The following is a 15872-nucleotide window of genomic DNA, read 5'->3' on the forward strand; positions in this document are numbered from 1 at the left end:
GCGGGCCCGGGGCCGCCCCGCGTCACTTCCGGCAGCGGGGAGGCGCCCGGCGGGGCCCGGGGCGGCTGCGGCGGCGGCACCCGCGGGCCTGGGCCTGGGCCTGGGCCTGGACCCGGGGCCTGGCCCCGCTCCCGGCCCCGCCATGGCCGTGTTCGACACCCCCCGCGAGGCCTTCGGCGCCCTGCGGCCCGCCTGCGTGCGGCTGACCCAGGCTCAGACGGCCGAGAACGTGGCGCTGCTGCGGGCCCGGCTGGCGGCGGTGGGCGCGGCGGCGCTGCAGGAGCTGCAGGAGTACGTCCTGTACCCGCTGCGCCTCGCCCTCGCCTCGCCGGGGCCCCGCCGGGAGCGGCTGGTGCAGAGCGCGGCGCGGGGCCTGGCCGCCGTGCTGGGAGCCACCCGGCTGCGGGGCCCCGAGCTGCTGCGGGAGCTGCTGGCCGAGCTCTGCGCCTGCCTCGGCACCCCCCCGGCACCGGGACCCGCACCGGGACCGGCACCGGCACCGGGACCCGCCTCGGAGGAGCTGAAGCTGGCCGTGGTGGAGGCGCTGCACGCCCTGATCCATTCGGCCGACGGGGACGTTATCCTGTCGCTGTACCGGCCGCAGGCCCTGCACCTCCTGGGCTTCGCCGTGTCGCTGCTGCTGGGCCTGGCGGAGCGGGAGAGAGCGAGGCAGCTGAAGATCTCTGCGCTGAAGTGCCTGCAGGCCCTCGTCCTGCGGTGCGAGTGTCAGCAGCACAGGCGGCTCCGTGAGGATGAGGAGCAGCAATGTGGGGATATGTTCGCTTCGTTTCTGCCTGGCGTGTCTCTGGCGCTGTCCCGAGTTATTACTGCAGACATCAAACAAGGGCACGCAACCACCGTGGCTGCCCTCAGAGTGTTCTACCATGTTGTTGGTTTGGTCATGGCTGATGAGCAGCTAGCCAGGATCCCAGAGAATAAAGAGAAGCCGTCAGGGGAACAAAGTGGAGTATCAAAACTGGTGGTCCATAGAGGACCTGACTGGAGTAAAAATACCGCAGAAAAACTCTCTCTCCTCTTGCATAAAATTGTTGAACGTTCTTCAGTTCACTCGCACTGGAAAGTGAGACTGGAGCTGGTGGAACTCGTCCACCACTTAGTGAGGAACTGCAGGCAGTCGCTGGTGGACTCGTTCACTCATCTTCTAAAGGCCGTGGTTGGGCTGGTTAACGACGAAAACAGCGAAGTCCAGAGCAGATGTAACGAGGTTCTGCAGCACATTGCGGAGCAGCAGCTGGTAGCACACAACAGGGCTCTTGCTGATGTTCTCTCGGAGAACCTCCATTCCCTCGCCACAGCTCTGCCTCGCCTGATGAACTCTCAGGACGACACGGGCAAGTTTGCCACTCTGAGCTTATTGCTTGGCTACCTGAAGCTGCTGGGCCCCAAGGTTAACATCGTCCTCAACTCCGCATCCCACCTCCACCGGCTGTCCAAAGCACTGATGCAAGTTCTGGAGCTGGACGTGACGGATGTGAAGATAGTGGAAGACAGGCGCTGGGGCTCTGGCAGCGGGTACGAGGGCTCCTTGCAGCATGGTGTGCAGAAGGGCGGGTGCCAGAAGAAATATTTCCGCTTCTTCACAGAGGAAAAAGTTTTCCAGCTCCTTCAACAAGTTTGCCGTGTTCTTGGCTACTATGGAAACCTCTACTTGCTGGTGGATCATTTCCTGGGGCTGTACAGCGAGTCTGCCCTGTACCGAAAGCAGGCTGCAATGGTCCTCAACGAGCTGATTGCAGGAGCTGCTGGCGTAGGGGTGGATGTACTTCAGCAAAGGGAAGTTCCACTGGATGTGGATGATATCAAAGGGGCCATAACGTCCGTTCTTGATGAGTACACAGACCAGGCAAACTGGTACTTAGTCACCAGCATTGATGCGGAAGAAGCCAGCCAGGAGCTCTCCGTGAATCACTCAGGACTTGCTGCCCTCCCGGGGGCTGCGTGTGGCAGCGTTCTGCCACCCCCAGACCCGTGTGTAACGACCCGCACCATGAACAGCAACATCTGGCAGATCTGCATCCAGCTGGAAGGGGTCGGCTGCTTCGCCACAGTCCTCAGGAAAGAATTCCGGTTGCTTCTGCTGTCAGCTCTCTACCCAGTGCTGGAAAAGGCCGGAGACAAAACTCTGCTCATCAGTGAGACGGCGATGGGAACGCTGGTGGACATCTGCGAGGCCTGCAGTTACGACTCCGTGCAGTGTTTGATTAACGAGAACTCTGACTACCTGGTGAACGGGATTTCCCTGAATTTGCGCCACGTGGCACATCGGCCGCACGCGTCCCAGGTGCTGGACACCATGCTGAGGCACTCGGATGCCAGCTTGCTGCCGCTGGTAGAAGACGTCATCCAAGACGTCCTGTCGACGCTAGATCAGTCATACAATCACCAGGCTTCCACCTTCCTCGGGGTCCTCCACTCACTCGTGGCAGCTCTAGGTACCCGAGCGATGCTTGCTTTGCACCGTTCAGTGTCGGTGTGGCAGAGGGTACAGCAGGATGACAGCTTGGCCTTGCTTGTGGCCAGTGCTTAAGCAAAGCTTGCCAGTAGCATCAGCTCTCCGCAGCCAGTCTCTGTGTGGCCTGCAGAGCTGCAGGGACGTGGCCTGTAGGCTCAGACAGGACGGGTGTGCTCCTCCCAGAAACACCCCGTAGAAGCACTCGGGGCGTGTGGCTGCATCCTTCAGGGCTGTCCGAGGCGTGCACCATCAGGGAGGGCACGGTGATGTGCCGGCTGGTGCCTGCTCTGTAGCTCAATGCCACGAGGCTCAACAGTTGTTCTTCTCCCAAGGAACCCGTGGTAGCTTGCTGACCTGCAGGAAGGGCCCGCGAATGCTCGGTGACATCTCAGTTCCTCTTTTGCAGTCAAGTGGTTCGGGCCGTCCCGCAGCGAGGAGCCCCAGCGGAGGCAGGCTGCTGAGAGGCAGAGCGGGACTTTGGGCCAGGTGCAGGCGGCGATAACAGGGCAAGAAGTGGAGCAATTCTTCCTCGACTATGTCAGACAGAAGCAGGTTGCAGAGGGCAACCTTTCTGACTCTGGTGATGAGGAGGCAGGTCAGTACTGTGCGTGACTGACTGACTGTCTGCAGCTTAGAGGACGGTGACCTGGGAGGCTTCCTTGTGGCGGATGCTGGGGGAGAACCGGGTTGAAAGACTGACATGCTCACACTAGTCTCAGATCTGCTTTGAGCTGACTGTAGCTCATGTGAGGTGCTGCTTGGTGGTCTTGCTTTGTTCTGTGCTTGGGGGCAAAAAAAAAAAGAAAAAAAGAAGGAAAAAAAAAAAAAGTAAAATGTTTGCAGATTGAGGCTTGGTCTAGCTCTAAGACACAAAACCATTGGGTATTTTCTCCCTCAAGAGGCACGTGGGGTTCAGGACCCAAACTTGCCTCTTTCCAGACTCCTACTGCATCTTCCCCAGCCTCTCTTGGGAATCTCTGTACCATTTTCTCCTGGCTAATAACACTGCTGCTTCCTTCCCACCTTGCCTTGAAAGGCCCTGCAGGCATTCATACAGGGAACTTTTTAGCCTTTACTGGGCTGTGCCGAAATCCTGACCTTTAAATACCTCATCTCTAAATATCCTGGCTTTTCATTTTCAGTAAAAATCAATGGGAGATAAAGAACTCTGGGGTGAAGAGAGACTGCAAATGTCACACCAATTGCATTGTCCAGTAAAGAAAGCAAAACTTCCTCAGTCCCACAATCTGAATCTGCCACTGAACTCACAGAGCTCAGGCATATCTATTTATATCTAAGCATGCTCAAAAATGCCAAAGGTCTCAACTGGGAATTTGCAGGGCTGTTTTGTGTGCGTGTTGTGATCTCCCAGAATCTCCAAGTCCTTTTCATGGCTTCAGTAACAGTTTTGTCTTCCAGATGAGGTTCCCCCTGTTGCTAAACTTGAGCCAAGCAACTCTGACACAGAAGGAGAAACTCCTCTGCCCAGCCACGCTCAGCTGGCCAAAGACGTGATGGGAAGGTGCATCCACTTGCTGTCTGACAGGAGCCTCCGTGTGCGGCTGAAGGTGAGTAACCGCCGGCTTTGAGGGGACAGGTGGTGCCCGTGGGGGGGGCTGGTGGCTCCTCAACGTGTACATGGTGCGCGTCGGGCCTCCTGCTGCAGCGAGGGCAGTGCTGCCATATGCCTGACCAGGACAGCCCCGCCAAGTGTTGGCAGGAAGAAGGGAGGCAGCTTCCTGCAGGCAGCGTCAGGAACGGCAGCCAGGCTGATCCTGAGGGTGGCTTCACGGCGGGCACCTTTCCTTGGCACACACAACCATCGGGTCTCGTGCCTCAGCCTGAGGTGAAGGAAGGAGAGGCATCTTCCTCCCGTCCTCCTTCCTCACTCAGACTGTAGTGCACAGACTAACGAACGTTTGAGAAGTGCTGGGGTTATGATAAGCATGGCTAAAAGCCTGTCTCTTTTTTTTTTTTTTTTTTTTTTTTTTTTTCAAATTATGAAAATCTTTTGAAGGTGTCCTCCTTTTAAACTGCAAAGCAAGACAGAAAATGCAGCAGTGAGGCATAACCCAGATTCTCAGTGCAGCAGCCCCAGTCCTACAAGGTGATCTTGCTGCTGTGCAACAGGAACAGTAGGGTCCTAGTGCACAGCCCAGCCTGCAGAGCCTGCCTGGAAATTGTGTCCTGGTTCCTGCCTGGCCCCATAGCACAGCCGAGTTATGTCCCTGGGCTGCTCGGTGCTTTCAGAGCTCCGTGCTCTGTTCAGTTATCCCGGCTCATGCTGAGGTGAAACTGGACCCTCTTGGATCAGATCCCTTCTTTTTCCTTGCTCCCTGCTGTGATGCTGGGCCCCCACATGAACGCCTGCTGCTGGCACTGCAGCACTCTGAAAGTCTGTCCTCTGCCCCTCGTACGCAGGTCCTGGACGTGCTGGAGCTCTGTGTAACCGTGCTGCATCCTCACAGAAACCATCTGCTTCCCATGGCTCATCGTGTCTGGCCAGCTCTCGTCACCCGGCTGATCAGCGACGACCCTCTGGCAGTGCTGAGAGCCTTCAAGGTACAGCAGTGAGTCTTTGCCAGCAGCCTTCAAGCTGCTGCTTCGAAGGCAAGCAGCTCAGGCACTGCGGTGGCCAGTGAGAGGAGCGCTGAGTTTGGGGAGTGTTTTTTTTTTTTTTTGTGTGTGTGTTGTTCGGATCACAGGGTCGCCACCCTGCACTGGGTGGGCTTGTACCGCTCTTAGCCACAGCGTGTCCACAGATAAAACCTTGACACTGTTCCTGGGGGAAACAGCAGTGTTCGTAGTTACTGCAGGGAAGAGCAAAGTGGTTCTTTTGCCACCTAAGCAGCTGACTGTCAGCGGCAGTGCGTAGTACAGCTTGCCCTTGCTGGAGCTGCAGTCTCAGTAACCCCCTTTGGAAGGCTTAGACTGAAGAGAGGGGAACATTTAGCAATTGAGGCATTGGCAGGAGAGGGGAGAGGTTAAGCAAAGACTTAGCCTCATAATAGCACTTTAAAAGAGTTCCTGGCCATGTCTTCTGACAGCATTCTCGTCCTGAATCACAAGTTAACCAATAAAACGTGATGCCCAAGGTTGACAGCCCCAGAGTTTCACAGGGCTTCCTGTGCTGTGCAGAATGAAATTCATTTTCAAATCCTTCAGTGTGAATAAAAGGAAAGTTTTGATTCCCCAAATTCAAGAAGCCAGGCACTAGAATTTCAGTGTGCCTGCTCTAAAAAGGACGAGATCACTGCATTAAAAACTAAGTACTGGAAAGTTCAAAGGATAATTACAGTTAACATTGCATTTGGGTTTTGTTGTGAGAAGTCCCATGTGAGTGTTACCTTTCTACATCTGAGGACAGTAAATTTAGTGTCAGTGTAAGCCAAACACAACATAACCAGTGCTCAGTCCAGCCCACTAAGACCACGTAGTGGAACTTCAGTGAAATTCCAAGGGAGAGCCATGTTCTGGCCACTTGGGTGAGCCCTGTAGATTCCCCCCTTCATTTTCATACCCGTTTAAGGCCATTCTCTAGGCCTGTTTGGATTTTATCCTGGGTGCACACCAATAGTGCTGGGTGCCCCATGCTGCAGTGTATTGGCCTTCCTGTTACACGGCATGGTACTGATGGGCTGTTGCCACCACACAGGTGATTTATATGTTAATAGCATCTTCCATCAGGCTCCTTCAGCAGTTCTAAATAGGCCTTCACGAGTCAGTCGGACTTTTACCATGCTGAGGAAAGAAAGGCAGTCCCAGGGGGTTAACAACGTGAAACAGAAGAGCAAGGAGCAGCTCGGTCAGCCTCGCCATCAAGCATTTGCCTTCTGCTTCCTGTGGGAAGTGGAGGCAGTGAGATCACATTGCTTTCAACTGTAAGAAATTATCAAAGGAGCTGCTTTATCCCCCGGTGTTGCTGAGAACAATATTCTCGAGGAGCCTGCTCACAGACCTGTAGGCACACATCCTCCAGTAACTGATGTTTCTCCCCCAGGTGCTGTGTACCCTGGCTCAAAAGTGTGGGGACTTCTTGAGACAGAGATTCTCCAAAGACGTCCTGCCTAAGCTGACCAGTTCCCTCCTCAGCCAGGCCCCAGCAAGTGCCAGAGCCGGGCCTGTGTACAGCCACACGCTTGCCTTCAAGTTACAGCTGGCTGTGTTGCAGGGACTGGGGTCTCTGTGCGAGAAGCTGGACATGGGTGAGTACCAGGGGAAGTGCAGGCTGTACGAGATCTCTGCCCAACGTGACTTCTCTCTTCATCTTGGCTGACCAGGCCTGTCCTGCTTTCTCATCCTGCTGCTGCCCCATGGGACTGGTTTCCAGATCTCCAGCCTCATCCCACTCAGGCCCTGCTCAGCCTTAATCTGTCCTCTCTCAGAGCTCGGTAAAGAGAGGCAACTCACTCCTTACTCCCCAAGACACAAAGAGGGAGAGAGCTTCCCAGTACCGTGCAGAACCTGACTGCTCATCTCATTTGTGCATGAGAAGTGGGTACAAAGTCGAGTGCTCGAGTTGCTGCAGCCAGACCCGTTGGGTCATGCTTTGTTCGTAATTAATGAAAGAACTGGAAACCAGATGAGACTGCTGGCTAAGCTGCCTGGTTCCATGCTGGAGCATCTCTCTGGATGACCTTTTACATGCAGCACGTCCTGCTCTTCTATGGAATGAAACTCTCTGAAATTCTTCTAGGTTAAATTTCTGGAGCTGACTTTGATGAGGAAGAGGGTTTGCTGGCTAGTTGCTGTTTTCCTGTCTCAAGGCCCTTGATTGCTTTCCTAGCTCTACTGCAAGGTTTTCCAGAGGGGAGATCAGTAGAGCTCTGGGTCAGGCAGTTCAAAGGCTCAGAAGCCACTTGCTGCCAATTTAGAGCAGATTCAATTAGGTGGCAGCAGCTGAGTAGGTTACCTCCTACCCTTCTTTTCTGTTCCGTCTGCAGGTGAGAGCGACCTGAATAAAGTGGCAGATGCTTGCCTGATTTACCTCAGCGCCAAGCAACCCATGAAGCTGCAAGAAGCTGCCCAGAGGTAATGTCTTTTAAATGCAGGTCTATCTGGTGTACAAGTACTGTGGGAAGAGGGGGAGAAAGATAACCCCTTTCCTTTTGCCCCTTTCTCATTCCTTCCTCCAGCACATCTGTGTCCTGTAGAACAGGGTCTCTCATAGAGGTTAGCCCTTGCTCTGAGAAGGCTGCGAGAGGTTAAAAGAGCATAAACAGTTCAGGTGAGCATGCGTTTGCCCTGTGAGGTGTTGACAGACATACTTGACTAGTTGGTGTTCGAAATCCTGCTCAACATGTTCCTGCTGTCAGGATAAGAGATCGCTGCTGCCATACGTTGTCACCTGGAAACAAGGGCAGACATTTCACCAGACAAAATGAGTCCAGTTACAGAATGCAGAAAATGAACAGGAAAGCCACGCATCTCCGTTTCTGCTGAAGGACAAGGAAGAGCCACTCTCTCTCTGTGGCCCACTGTCCCTCTCTAATGGGAGAGGCAGCCAGCTGTGAGCAGGTTCAGCAGGCACTGCGGATTTCAGAGGGCAGAATGTTAAAAAGAGAAAAGCTGTCAGCTCCTTTTCACCTGAGTGCAGGCCTCCCAGGGGTGTGCGAGGTGTGAGGAGCTTTTGTGTGGCTGGGCAGCAGCTTAGACAGAGGGAGCTCTCAGAAGCTGTAGCTGTACCTTTGTTTGTATTCCTGAGTTGGTGAGAGTCGGTTTATTTTTACCTTAGTGGCTTTTATTGCATCGCTGCAGGCTTCAGCAGCGTTTGTTCTGCAAAGGGGTTCTTTGCTGTAGGCTTGCATACCCTTGATAGAATATAACGTGCATCTGTGTAAGCAATGCTGGCGTGGGAAACAGAACACCGGGATTTATCTATTTGGAAACTTAAGCTTTTAAATCATTAACAAAGCAGGCTGAAGAGCTGTGTAATTTCCACCCCCCACACGACAGGGGTGGGGAGTGAATACGGAATTGGCCCTGCGATGCAGTAGGGTTGTTAGAAGGAGTGTTATGAAGCAAGCTCACTGCTGTTGGAGAAAGGGGAGCAAAGCTGTCAGCAAAGACAGGTTTCTGATATATATATATATGTTTTTAAGAGAAAAATGCCATGTTACATTGCTCCCCCCCATGCCTTTGATGCACCATACATGACATATTTTACTGAATGGAACAGGGTCTTGTGTGATTAATTATCTTTGTTGGCCAGACACATGCATGCATCATGTCTGGCCTGATATTAACCATGCATATGGTAACAATTGCAGTTTTTACAATTTCCCTGCAGTCCTTGACACCCTTTTTTATTATTATTTGTTATTTTTTTAGTCCTATCTAACCCCTGGTCTTGGAGCCAGGCTGGATCAGCATTAAACATGTTGCAGTCACTTTTACCTACAGTGTGCATGACTGATAGGAGGTTTCAGTTTGGAAAAGTCAAAATTAGTTTGCACTGTAACAGTCAACTAGCAGCAGGATAAGAATCACTTCTCAGCCATGCTTCGGCTTCCTTTCTTAGGCTGCTTAACCTCCAGGTTCCTGTGAGCTCCAGTCCTTTTCTTTGCTCTCCATGTGTCTGAAAGTAATCCTGCAAACTGACTTCAACTGTCACATGTAGGGCCCTTTGCATTGAGACAAGGGCAAATTATCAGCCTGCTACATGAAATTTTCTGCATTTTAAATGCTTCTAAAAGCAGATAGAACAGAACTAATCTTAGCCACAGCCTGAGTGCCAACGTACATCACATAACTCAGCTTTATCACTACAGAAATCACACAAAGTAAAAGGATGCTTGGAATCAGCTTGCCATATTGATTTATACTGAGTGGCCTTTGCTCACCTTTTTGGATTCTTACACAACTCACGAGTTGTGACCTGCCAGGAGGAAGGTTGGCTCTTACAAAGTCAGTTATAGCTGCAGTAACTCCCTGCATTGACTTTGATTTTAAAGTGGAGGTATGCAAAGGACCGAGCAGGAATTTTGGGCCAAGGTGCTTGTGTCACAAAAAAAAAAAAGCACAGGGTGTGGGGGGGTTGTCTGTCTTCCAGGAATGTTCTCGTGCTCCAGGGAGGCTATTTAATCCCATTTATGGGATCCTGTAGTTTTATTAGATGAAGCAGTGGGAATAAGTGAATTTGGTAAATGCAGCTTTGTGCAATACTCAAGAGGCAAAAATAGATGCTGGGAAAAAAAATGAACCCCAGCATCTCTGAGAAAGAGAAAATGGGATGGGACAGTAGGCTTTACTGTGACTGCTGGTAGTATTCCAGAAGAGAAATATTACCAAAATATTGTTTAAATTTAAAAAATAAAAATAAAAATGAGGAGTTTGGGAATGCCAGGGAACACTAAATACATCTTTGCTTTTATTGAAAATAAACCAATATACCCCTGGGTAAAGTGACCAGAAACACTTGAGCAGCTAAGGGGCTGTGTTGTAGGGACACAGCCTGGGAACAAAGTTACAGAAATGGTGTTAACTGGAAGTCACATTGTGTAAAACTGAGCTTCTGATCAATTTATTAAGTGGCAACATCTCTGACAAGCTTCTCACTTTGGGGGAAGAAAAAAAAACTTTGAAGGAAAAGAGATTAAGAAATTGTCATTGGCCTATGTCAACACTTTACAAATAGCTCTACGTTTTTTCCAGTTTGAAGTGACTGTTTTGAAATTTACACTCCTTTTCAATAAATGTTTACAGTCTGTGAAGTTTACCATTTGACCTTTCAGTCAGCGTTCTGGATAGGAATGTTTTTTTCTAGGATGCAGAAATAATTTCTCCGCTTCTTACTGAAGTCTGTGGTGAGCTGTATTTAGTTAAATATCCAACATAGCTGCAAAAGCCAGAAAGAGTTGTCCTTTTGCCAGCCTGTTCACACTGTGCCGTGGCTTTACTTAGAGCTTGGGAAAATACAAGGCACCAGAATAGCCTAACTCTGCTTTGTGCCAGTAGAACAAGTTGTTTAGCACAACTGGAACAAATATGAGCTATTTTGGGATCTTTTTAGATACCAAATTTGATTACACAGCATTAGACCTCTTTTGGTTTGACTGTGTAGCTTATTGGATACTTATTGACAGCTGTCATTTGCAAGCTGGGCTGAGGTACACTAAAACAGCCACCTGCACAAGGCAAAACTCAATAAAATTATATTTAAGTAAAAAAAAAAAAAAAAAAAAGCCAAAACAGAAAACAAACCTGGATTAACCCCAGGTTTCTTTGCCATGGAAACAGGTTGCTTAGGAACTGTCCAAGAGTTAGTTTGGAAATGTTAAAGTCAAGTTGCTCTTTAAGCTGCATAGCTCTCCGGGTTAGCGGGAGATAATCACACACCTCAGGCCGTTACGGGCACGAGGGGCCGTGGGGTTCTCCAGGGACCAGCTAACCTCGCGAGGGTTGCTCTCTCCAGACTGAGACGAGGCTGAAGACCAGGGCGTTTCCGCTGTGAACGTAAGAGTTAAAGCTGTGTATGTGCTGGAAAAGCCAACGCCAGCTGAATGCCATTCCCCATTCACTTCCCATTCATCTGTCTTGCCCAGGACTATCCCCAGCCATAAGGAGCGAGGCTGAGCCCTGTGCCCATCACAAGCCAGGGGACACCACCAGGGACCTGCTGCTCCCACTTCCACGGCCAAATGAGCACCAGGAGAGTGCTGGCAGCTGCCGAGGCTTGGAGAGCAGCACAGGGCTCTCAGAAGGTGGCAGCTCCAGAGCCTGCCCTGGCAAGGCTGCCCATGCTCCTGCTCAGCCTGGCAGCCCTGGGAGGCTGGCACTTGGGGCAGACCTGTTCCCCCTGCCCAGGCAGCGTAGGTGCAGTATCAGAGAGCTAGGGGAATAGAGAGACCCTTCAGCTCACCTGGGCCTGGCTGTGCACCACAAAGAAGGCATTTTGTGCTGTTGCCAAACACAGCGATCACGTTGGAGCACGTTCAGGTTGTATTCCTCTGGAAATGACAGGCAGGCTCTGCAAGCACAAGTTTCACCCACAGAAGATGTGACCCTCTGAGTTTAGCACCCCCTCATGTGATGCTGAGACCAAAGCCCGGGTCAGTTATTCACCAGCTTTGTACTGAGGCCAATAATGTGCTGTGCAGCATAAGAACTATTTCCTGTCACTCAGTGGTGGATTGAAACCACTGAGCTGTCTCTTGGGCACAGGAACCATCTTAATGACTCTGTCTAATGAGCCTCCAAATCTATCAATTGTCAGAGGCTGCAGACAATGCCAAAGCTTTCCGTAGCTGCCTATAATGACCCTCTTGGGCGCAAATCAAAAGGCCTTCTCCTTACTCTTTCCTTTCTTCCCCTTGTTTTCTGAAGTGTTTTCCTCCACTTAATGCACGTGGACCCTGACAGCACCTGGCTCCTCCTGAACGAGGTCTGCTGCCCTCAGCTGTACGAGCCTCCCCACGCCAGCTTGCAGCCTGTGAAGCTTCGTGGGATGGGGAGGCCGCGGAATGAGTTCACTGACAATGTCCTGCTCCTGCTGGAGAAGCTGCAGCAACAGGAGAGCAGAGTGCTGCAGGCTGGCACACAAGAGGCATCTCCTGCTTGACAGACCCGCACAGCAGCTGGCAGAGGAAAGAGAACCACCAGGATAGTTCTCACTTACAGAAATCCTGACACCTAGGCCCTGATTAATTCCAGGGAAAAACATCGCATGGGCTGGGGTACTGGCTGAGACACCTTGCCCATGGGCAAAAGTTTTTTGTTTTTTGTTTTTTTTTGTTTGTTTGTTTTTTAAGTGTATGAAAATGAGGTGGGTACCTTACCCTTACCCTGGTTCCTTCAGGCTTGTACTTCTCTGCACATGGTGTTGGAGGAAATCCAAGGGTCACAGCACATTTGTTTCTTCCATACAAAGCGTTTTTCCAGAAATTCCTTCCCAGCACTTGCTTGTTGGGTGATGCCCTTTCAGCACCTGACACGCACACTTGTGACTCCCCACACAACTGCAGTGCTCTGTCCAGTTCACACCTGGAAAGTCATCTCCCAGCCTGAAATGAAAGTTCTTCTCTGGCCTTAACCTTCCAGGAGAGGCATTAGTTTTGGGTACATCAGAAATCTTTGTCTGATACTAACTGATGCTAAAAACAAGAGTTAAATGCATTTCCAGTAATTCCTCACCAGTATTGCTGGCAAGAATGGCATCCCCATATCCCCATAGAAATACCAAGGCTCTTCCCTTACAGTTTGCAAAAACTGGCCAAATGGATTGTGCCACTTCATTCTCACTGTTGAGCTGTGAGAGTGTTTTTAAGAAAACAGCCAGCCTTGGTTTAGTTATTTAAGTGATTTAAGAATCTGGGAATAAGCCCAGATTGCAGCTATTCTGTGCAGGCTGTTTCTCAGACCTGCCAGATTTTTAACACCCGCCCCAAGGACTAGATGAAGTGTCTGCCCCTGCCCCAGGACAGCTTCCCTGGCGGGTGCCTACCAGGTCAGATGGCGACACTTGGTGTGAGCACCTTGGTGCTGTGCAGCCAGTGGGGGAGCAGATGAATCTGCAAGTCCTGCTTTGCCCCTGCCAAGACTTCAGAACCACAGCACAGCCTCACCGCTCGCTCACCTGGAAGCTGCACTGGGGCACCCCCCAGCCCCACGTCCTTGGGGCTCCTTCCCACGAGGCTGTCTGCAAGTGCTTTGTTTGCTCTCAGACCACGCCGTGCGCTGGATTCGTCAGCCTCACCCGGGGACAACTGGCTCCTTTCAGACAGATGCTTGTGGAAGTTTTATGCTAGTGAAGTGAAAGGACAGATCTTTACAATGAATTTGGAAGCAAGCTGAGAAATATAAAAAGAAATTAAATTGAATAAAAACAGTGCAATAAACTGATTGTTAAAGGGAACAGGCTTTGTGTGTTTCTGTTGGGCATCCCAGGTGAGCATCCAGAAGGCATCTCAGCTCTTGGGAGCGAGGGGACTGCTGCTGATGCCTGTGCACACCCCTCATTGGAGATGGCTTCCCCTCATCTTCCTGTTACTTAGGCTTTATTCCTGGTTTTTTTTCCCAGGAAGACAGCCTGGTGGCTTCGTTCCAAGTAGGACAAGGCTGCGGTTCAGCTTTCACCCCTTATGCTTTTTAAAATGGATATTCAGCGCTTAACATTGGGCTGCATTTTGTAGGAGCCACTCAGAGCTGATCTGACGGGAAGATGGGAGAAGCAGGCAGGTGAAATATTACCTTTGGTCTCCGAAGCACTCCCGGGGTTGCTGCAGAAATTTCTAGATCGTTGTAGCACTTTATAAAATTCCTCTGTCAGGTGCAGGCGTTGCATCAGACCGGCATCAGACGAATCAGCAGCACAGCGATGGCACTCGCTGCTCCTGCCCGAGCCATCTGTTCGGTCTCTCCACCCACTGCTTCTCCCTGCCCTCGCTGTAGCCAGCAGTATGGGGCTGTCACGGGCTTGTCACGGGCTGTGCCTCTTGCCAGAGAGGTACAAGTTAAACATTGCTGTGGGAAACCCGTGCCATTCTGCAGCCTGATAGCAGCCCCCAGCCAGCCCGGTGAGGAGCACCCTGCCCATTACCGGCCTTCACCAGCTCGTCTCAGGCTGCAGATGAATGATCCATCAGCACATGCTCGGCCACATTTGGATTTGTCACCTCTGGGAAGCAGAAGTACCCCAGCCTTGCTGGAGTCACCTCAGCTGAGACACAAGGCAAGCTGAAAAGAAAAACCAGTACCCTTTCTTCTAGCTTTTTTGTAGCATAAAAGCCCGGGCCTCACACCAGCTGCTCCGCATTCCCCTGCGGCCACAAGCATGCTAGTTCCCATTCCTGGATATCTGCACCTTCGGATCCTGCCGTTTCCCTCACATGAGTGACCTGGAGCATCGCCGAGGCTCCCCACCAGGCCCACCGCGAGGTGCTGGAGGGACCCGGCTAAGGGACAAGCACCCATGGAGGGGACGCCAGGGGAGGGCTGATGCAGGGAACAGTCCCACAGCACCGCTGCTGCTCAGAACCCAGCACAGATGACTGCAGGAGCACAGGGGCAGTGGCACCACAGCTTCTACACACAGCGTCCCAGGAGGTGTTCCTGCTCCTCGGGAAGCCACCACACCTCCTGTGGTGCTCTGAGCCCCCCCCCAAGGCAGGCCCCGGCCCTGCAGCCATCCCCGAGCTCCTCGCCCGGTGGGGAACCACTGCTCAAGGCTACCAGAGGGACCGGGCCACCAGCCCCCGATCCCGGGGTGCCACCACCCCGACATCCCTCCCCGACCGTGGGCTGGGTGAGGGAGGCAGCGGCTGCCTTTTCTCGGCAGGATGGCACAACCGGCAGGAGGGCTGCAGCAACGGGAGAGGAACGAGCGAAGTTCTAATTACAAACTTCCCCATGTGGCAGAGCTGGTGGCAGGGGAACAACTGGAAGCGGCTGCATCAATCAGGAAGGGGCCCTCGGGCTGTCATTTCAGCCTGGGCTTCCTGCTGGTCCAGCAAAGCAGCCGCCCGGTTCCTGGGCTGGGTACGCACACAGAGAGCCCACCGAGCTGGGGGGGCCGGGCTGGGCTCACCGCTGCTGCCCCCCAACCCCATGGCCAGACACAGGGGGTCACCCCCAGAGGCAGGGGGCACGCGGTGGGGCCTGGGCTCCATGCTGTTGAGCGGGTCGGGGTGCTGGGTCACCACACTGTGTGCCATGGTGCCCGGCCACGCCCCAGCCATGTCCCATCCTGCCAGCCAGCCTCTGGCACAAGTGACGGTGCTGAGACCCCCGGCGCTGCCATCCCCAGGCATCCCGGCCATCCTGCAGGCCGGCAGGGAGAGGGGCCGGCCCGCTCCGCCACACGGCCGCCTGTCACAGCTCTTCCCAGCTTCGTTATCACCCCTGCTTTATTACAGGCAGAGTAAATTGCTTTTGTCTGAAGCAGGATAATGGTCAGAAGAGTGCCTGTGTGGAGATGGCATTTCCACCAGGCTCGGCTCCTCCCCGGCAGTGACTTGCATACTAAGCTCAGCCCGCTCGCCTGGCCCTGTCGGACCGAGGGCTGCCCGGCTCCAGCAGGGCCAGAGGGGGCACCACAGCACCCATGGGTGGGGGGGGACAGGGCCAGCTCCGTCCCAGCCACCTCCACTGGGAGCAGCTGACTGGGAGCAGCTCCGCACCCCAGGGTTGGTGGAGGGGGGGGGCACAGCCCCGGGCAGGCACGCAGCCCCCCGGGGGCCCGTTCCGCTCCTGCTCCCAACATCTCCCATAAACTCAGCAAAATGAATCTCTTCCAATAAAACCTGTTATTTTTAAAAGCTTGCCTCTAGGTTTTGCAAATTACTACACCAAACAGCAATTTGTTTGCTCGCCATTTGAGGTGATTTGCAGCCTTTCACCCTCCTCAAAGCGGCTCCAGCTCTTCCTTTTCCTCCCCTGTAGACTGTTTTTATTGCGGTGGTAG

At 52.7% G+C, this 15872-nt stretch overlaps 1 protein-coding gene across 1 annotated transcript; it reads left to right on the forward strand.

Moving 5' to 3' along the window:
* Nucleotides 1-41: 41 nt before the first annotated feature.
* On the forward strand, nt 42-13314 carry TTI1 (TELO2 interacting protein 1). The gene is made up of 7 exons (XM_084296933.1): nt 42-2453; nt 2880-3068; nt 3893-4041; nt 4895-5035; nt 6474-6678; nt 7417-7504; nt 11798-13314. Exons 1-7 carry the CDS (start codon nt 143-145, stop codon nt 12030-12032), a joined length of 3318 nt encoding a protein of 1105 aa, XP_084153059.1. The 5' UTR covers nt 42-142; the 3' UTR covers nt 12033-13314.
* Nucleotides 13315-15872: the final 2558 nt, after the last annotated feature.

The sequence above is a fragment of the Netta rufina genome, assembly GCF_964035555.1.
Source record: "Netta rufina genome assembly, chromosome: 16".
NCBI lineage: Eukaryota > Metazoa > Chordata > Aves > Anseriformes > Anatidae > Netta > Netta rufina.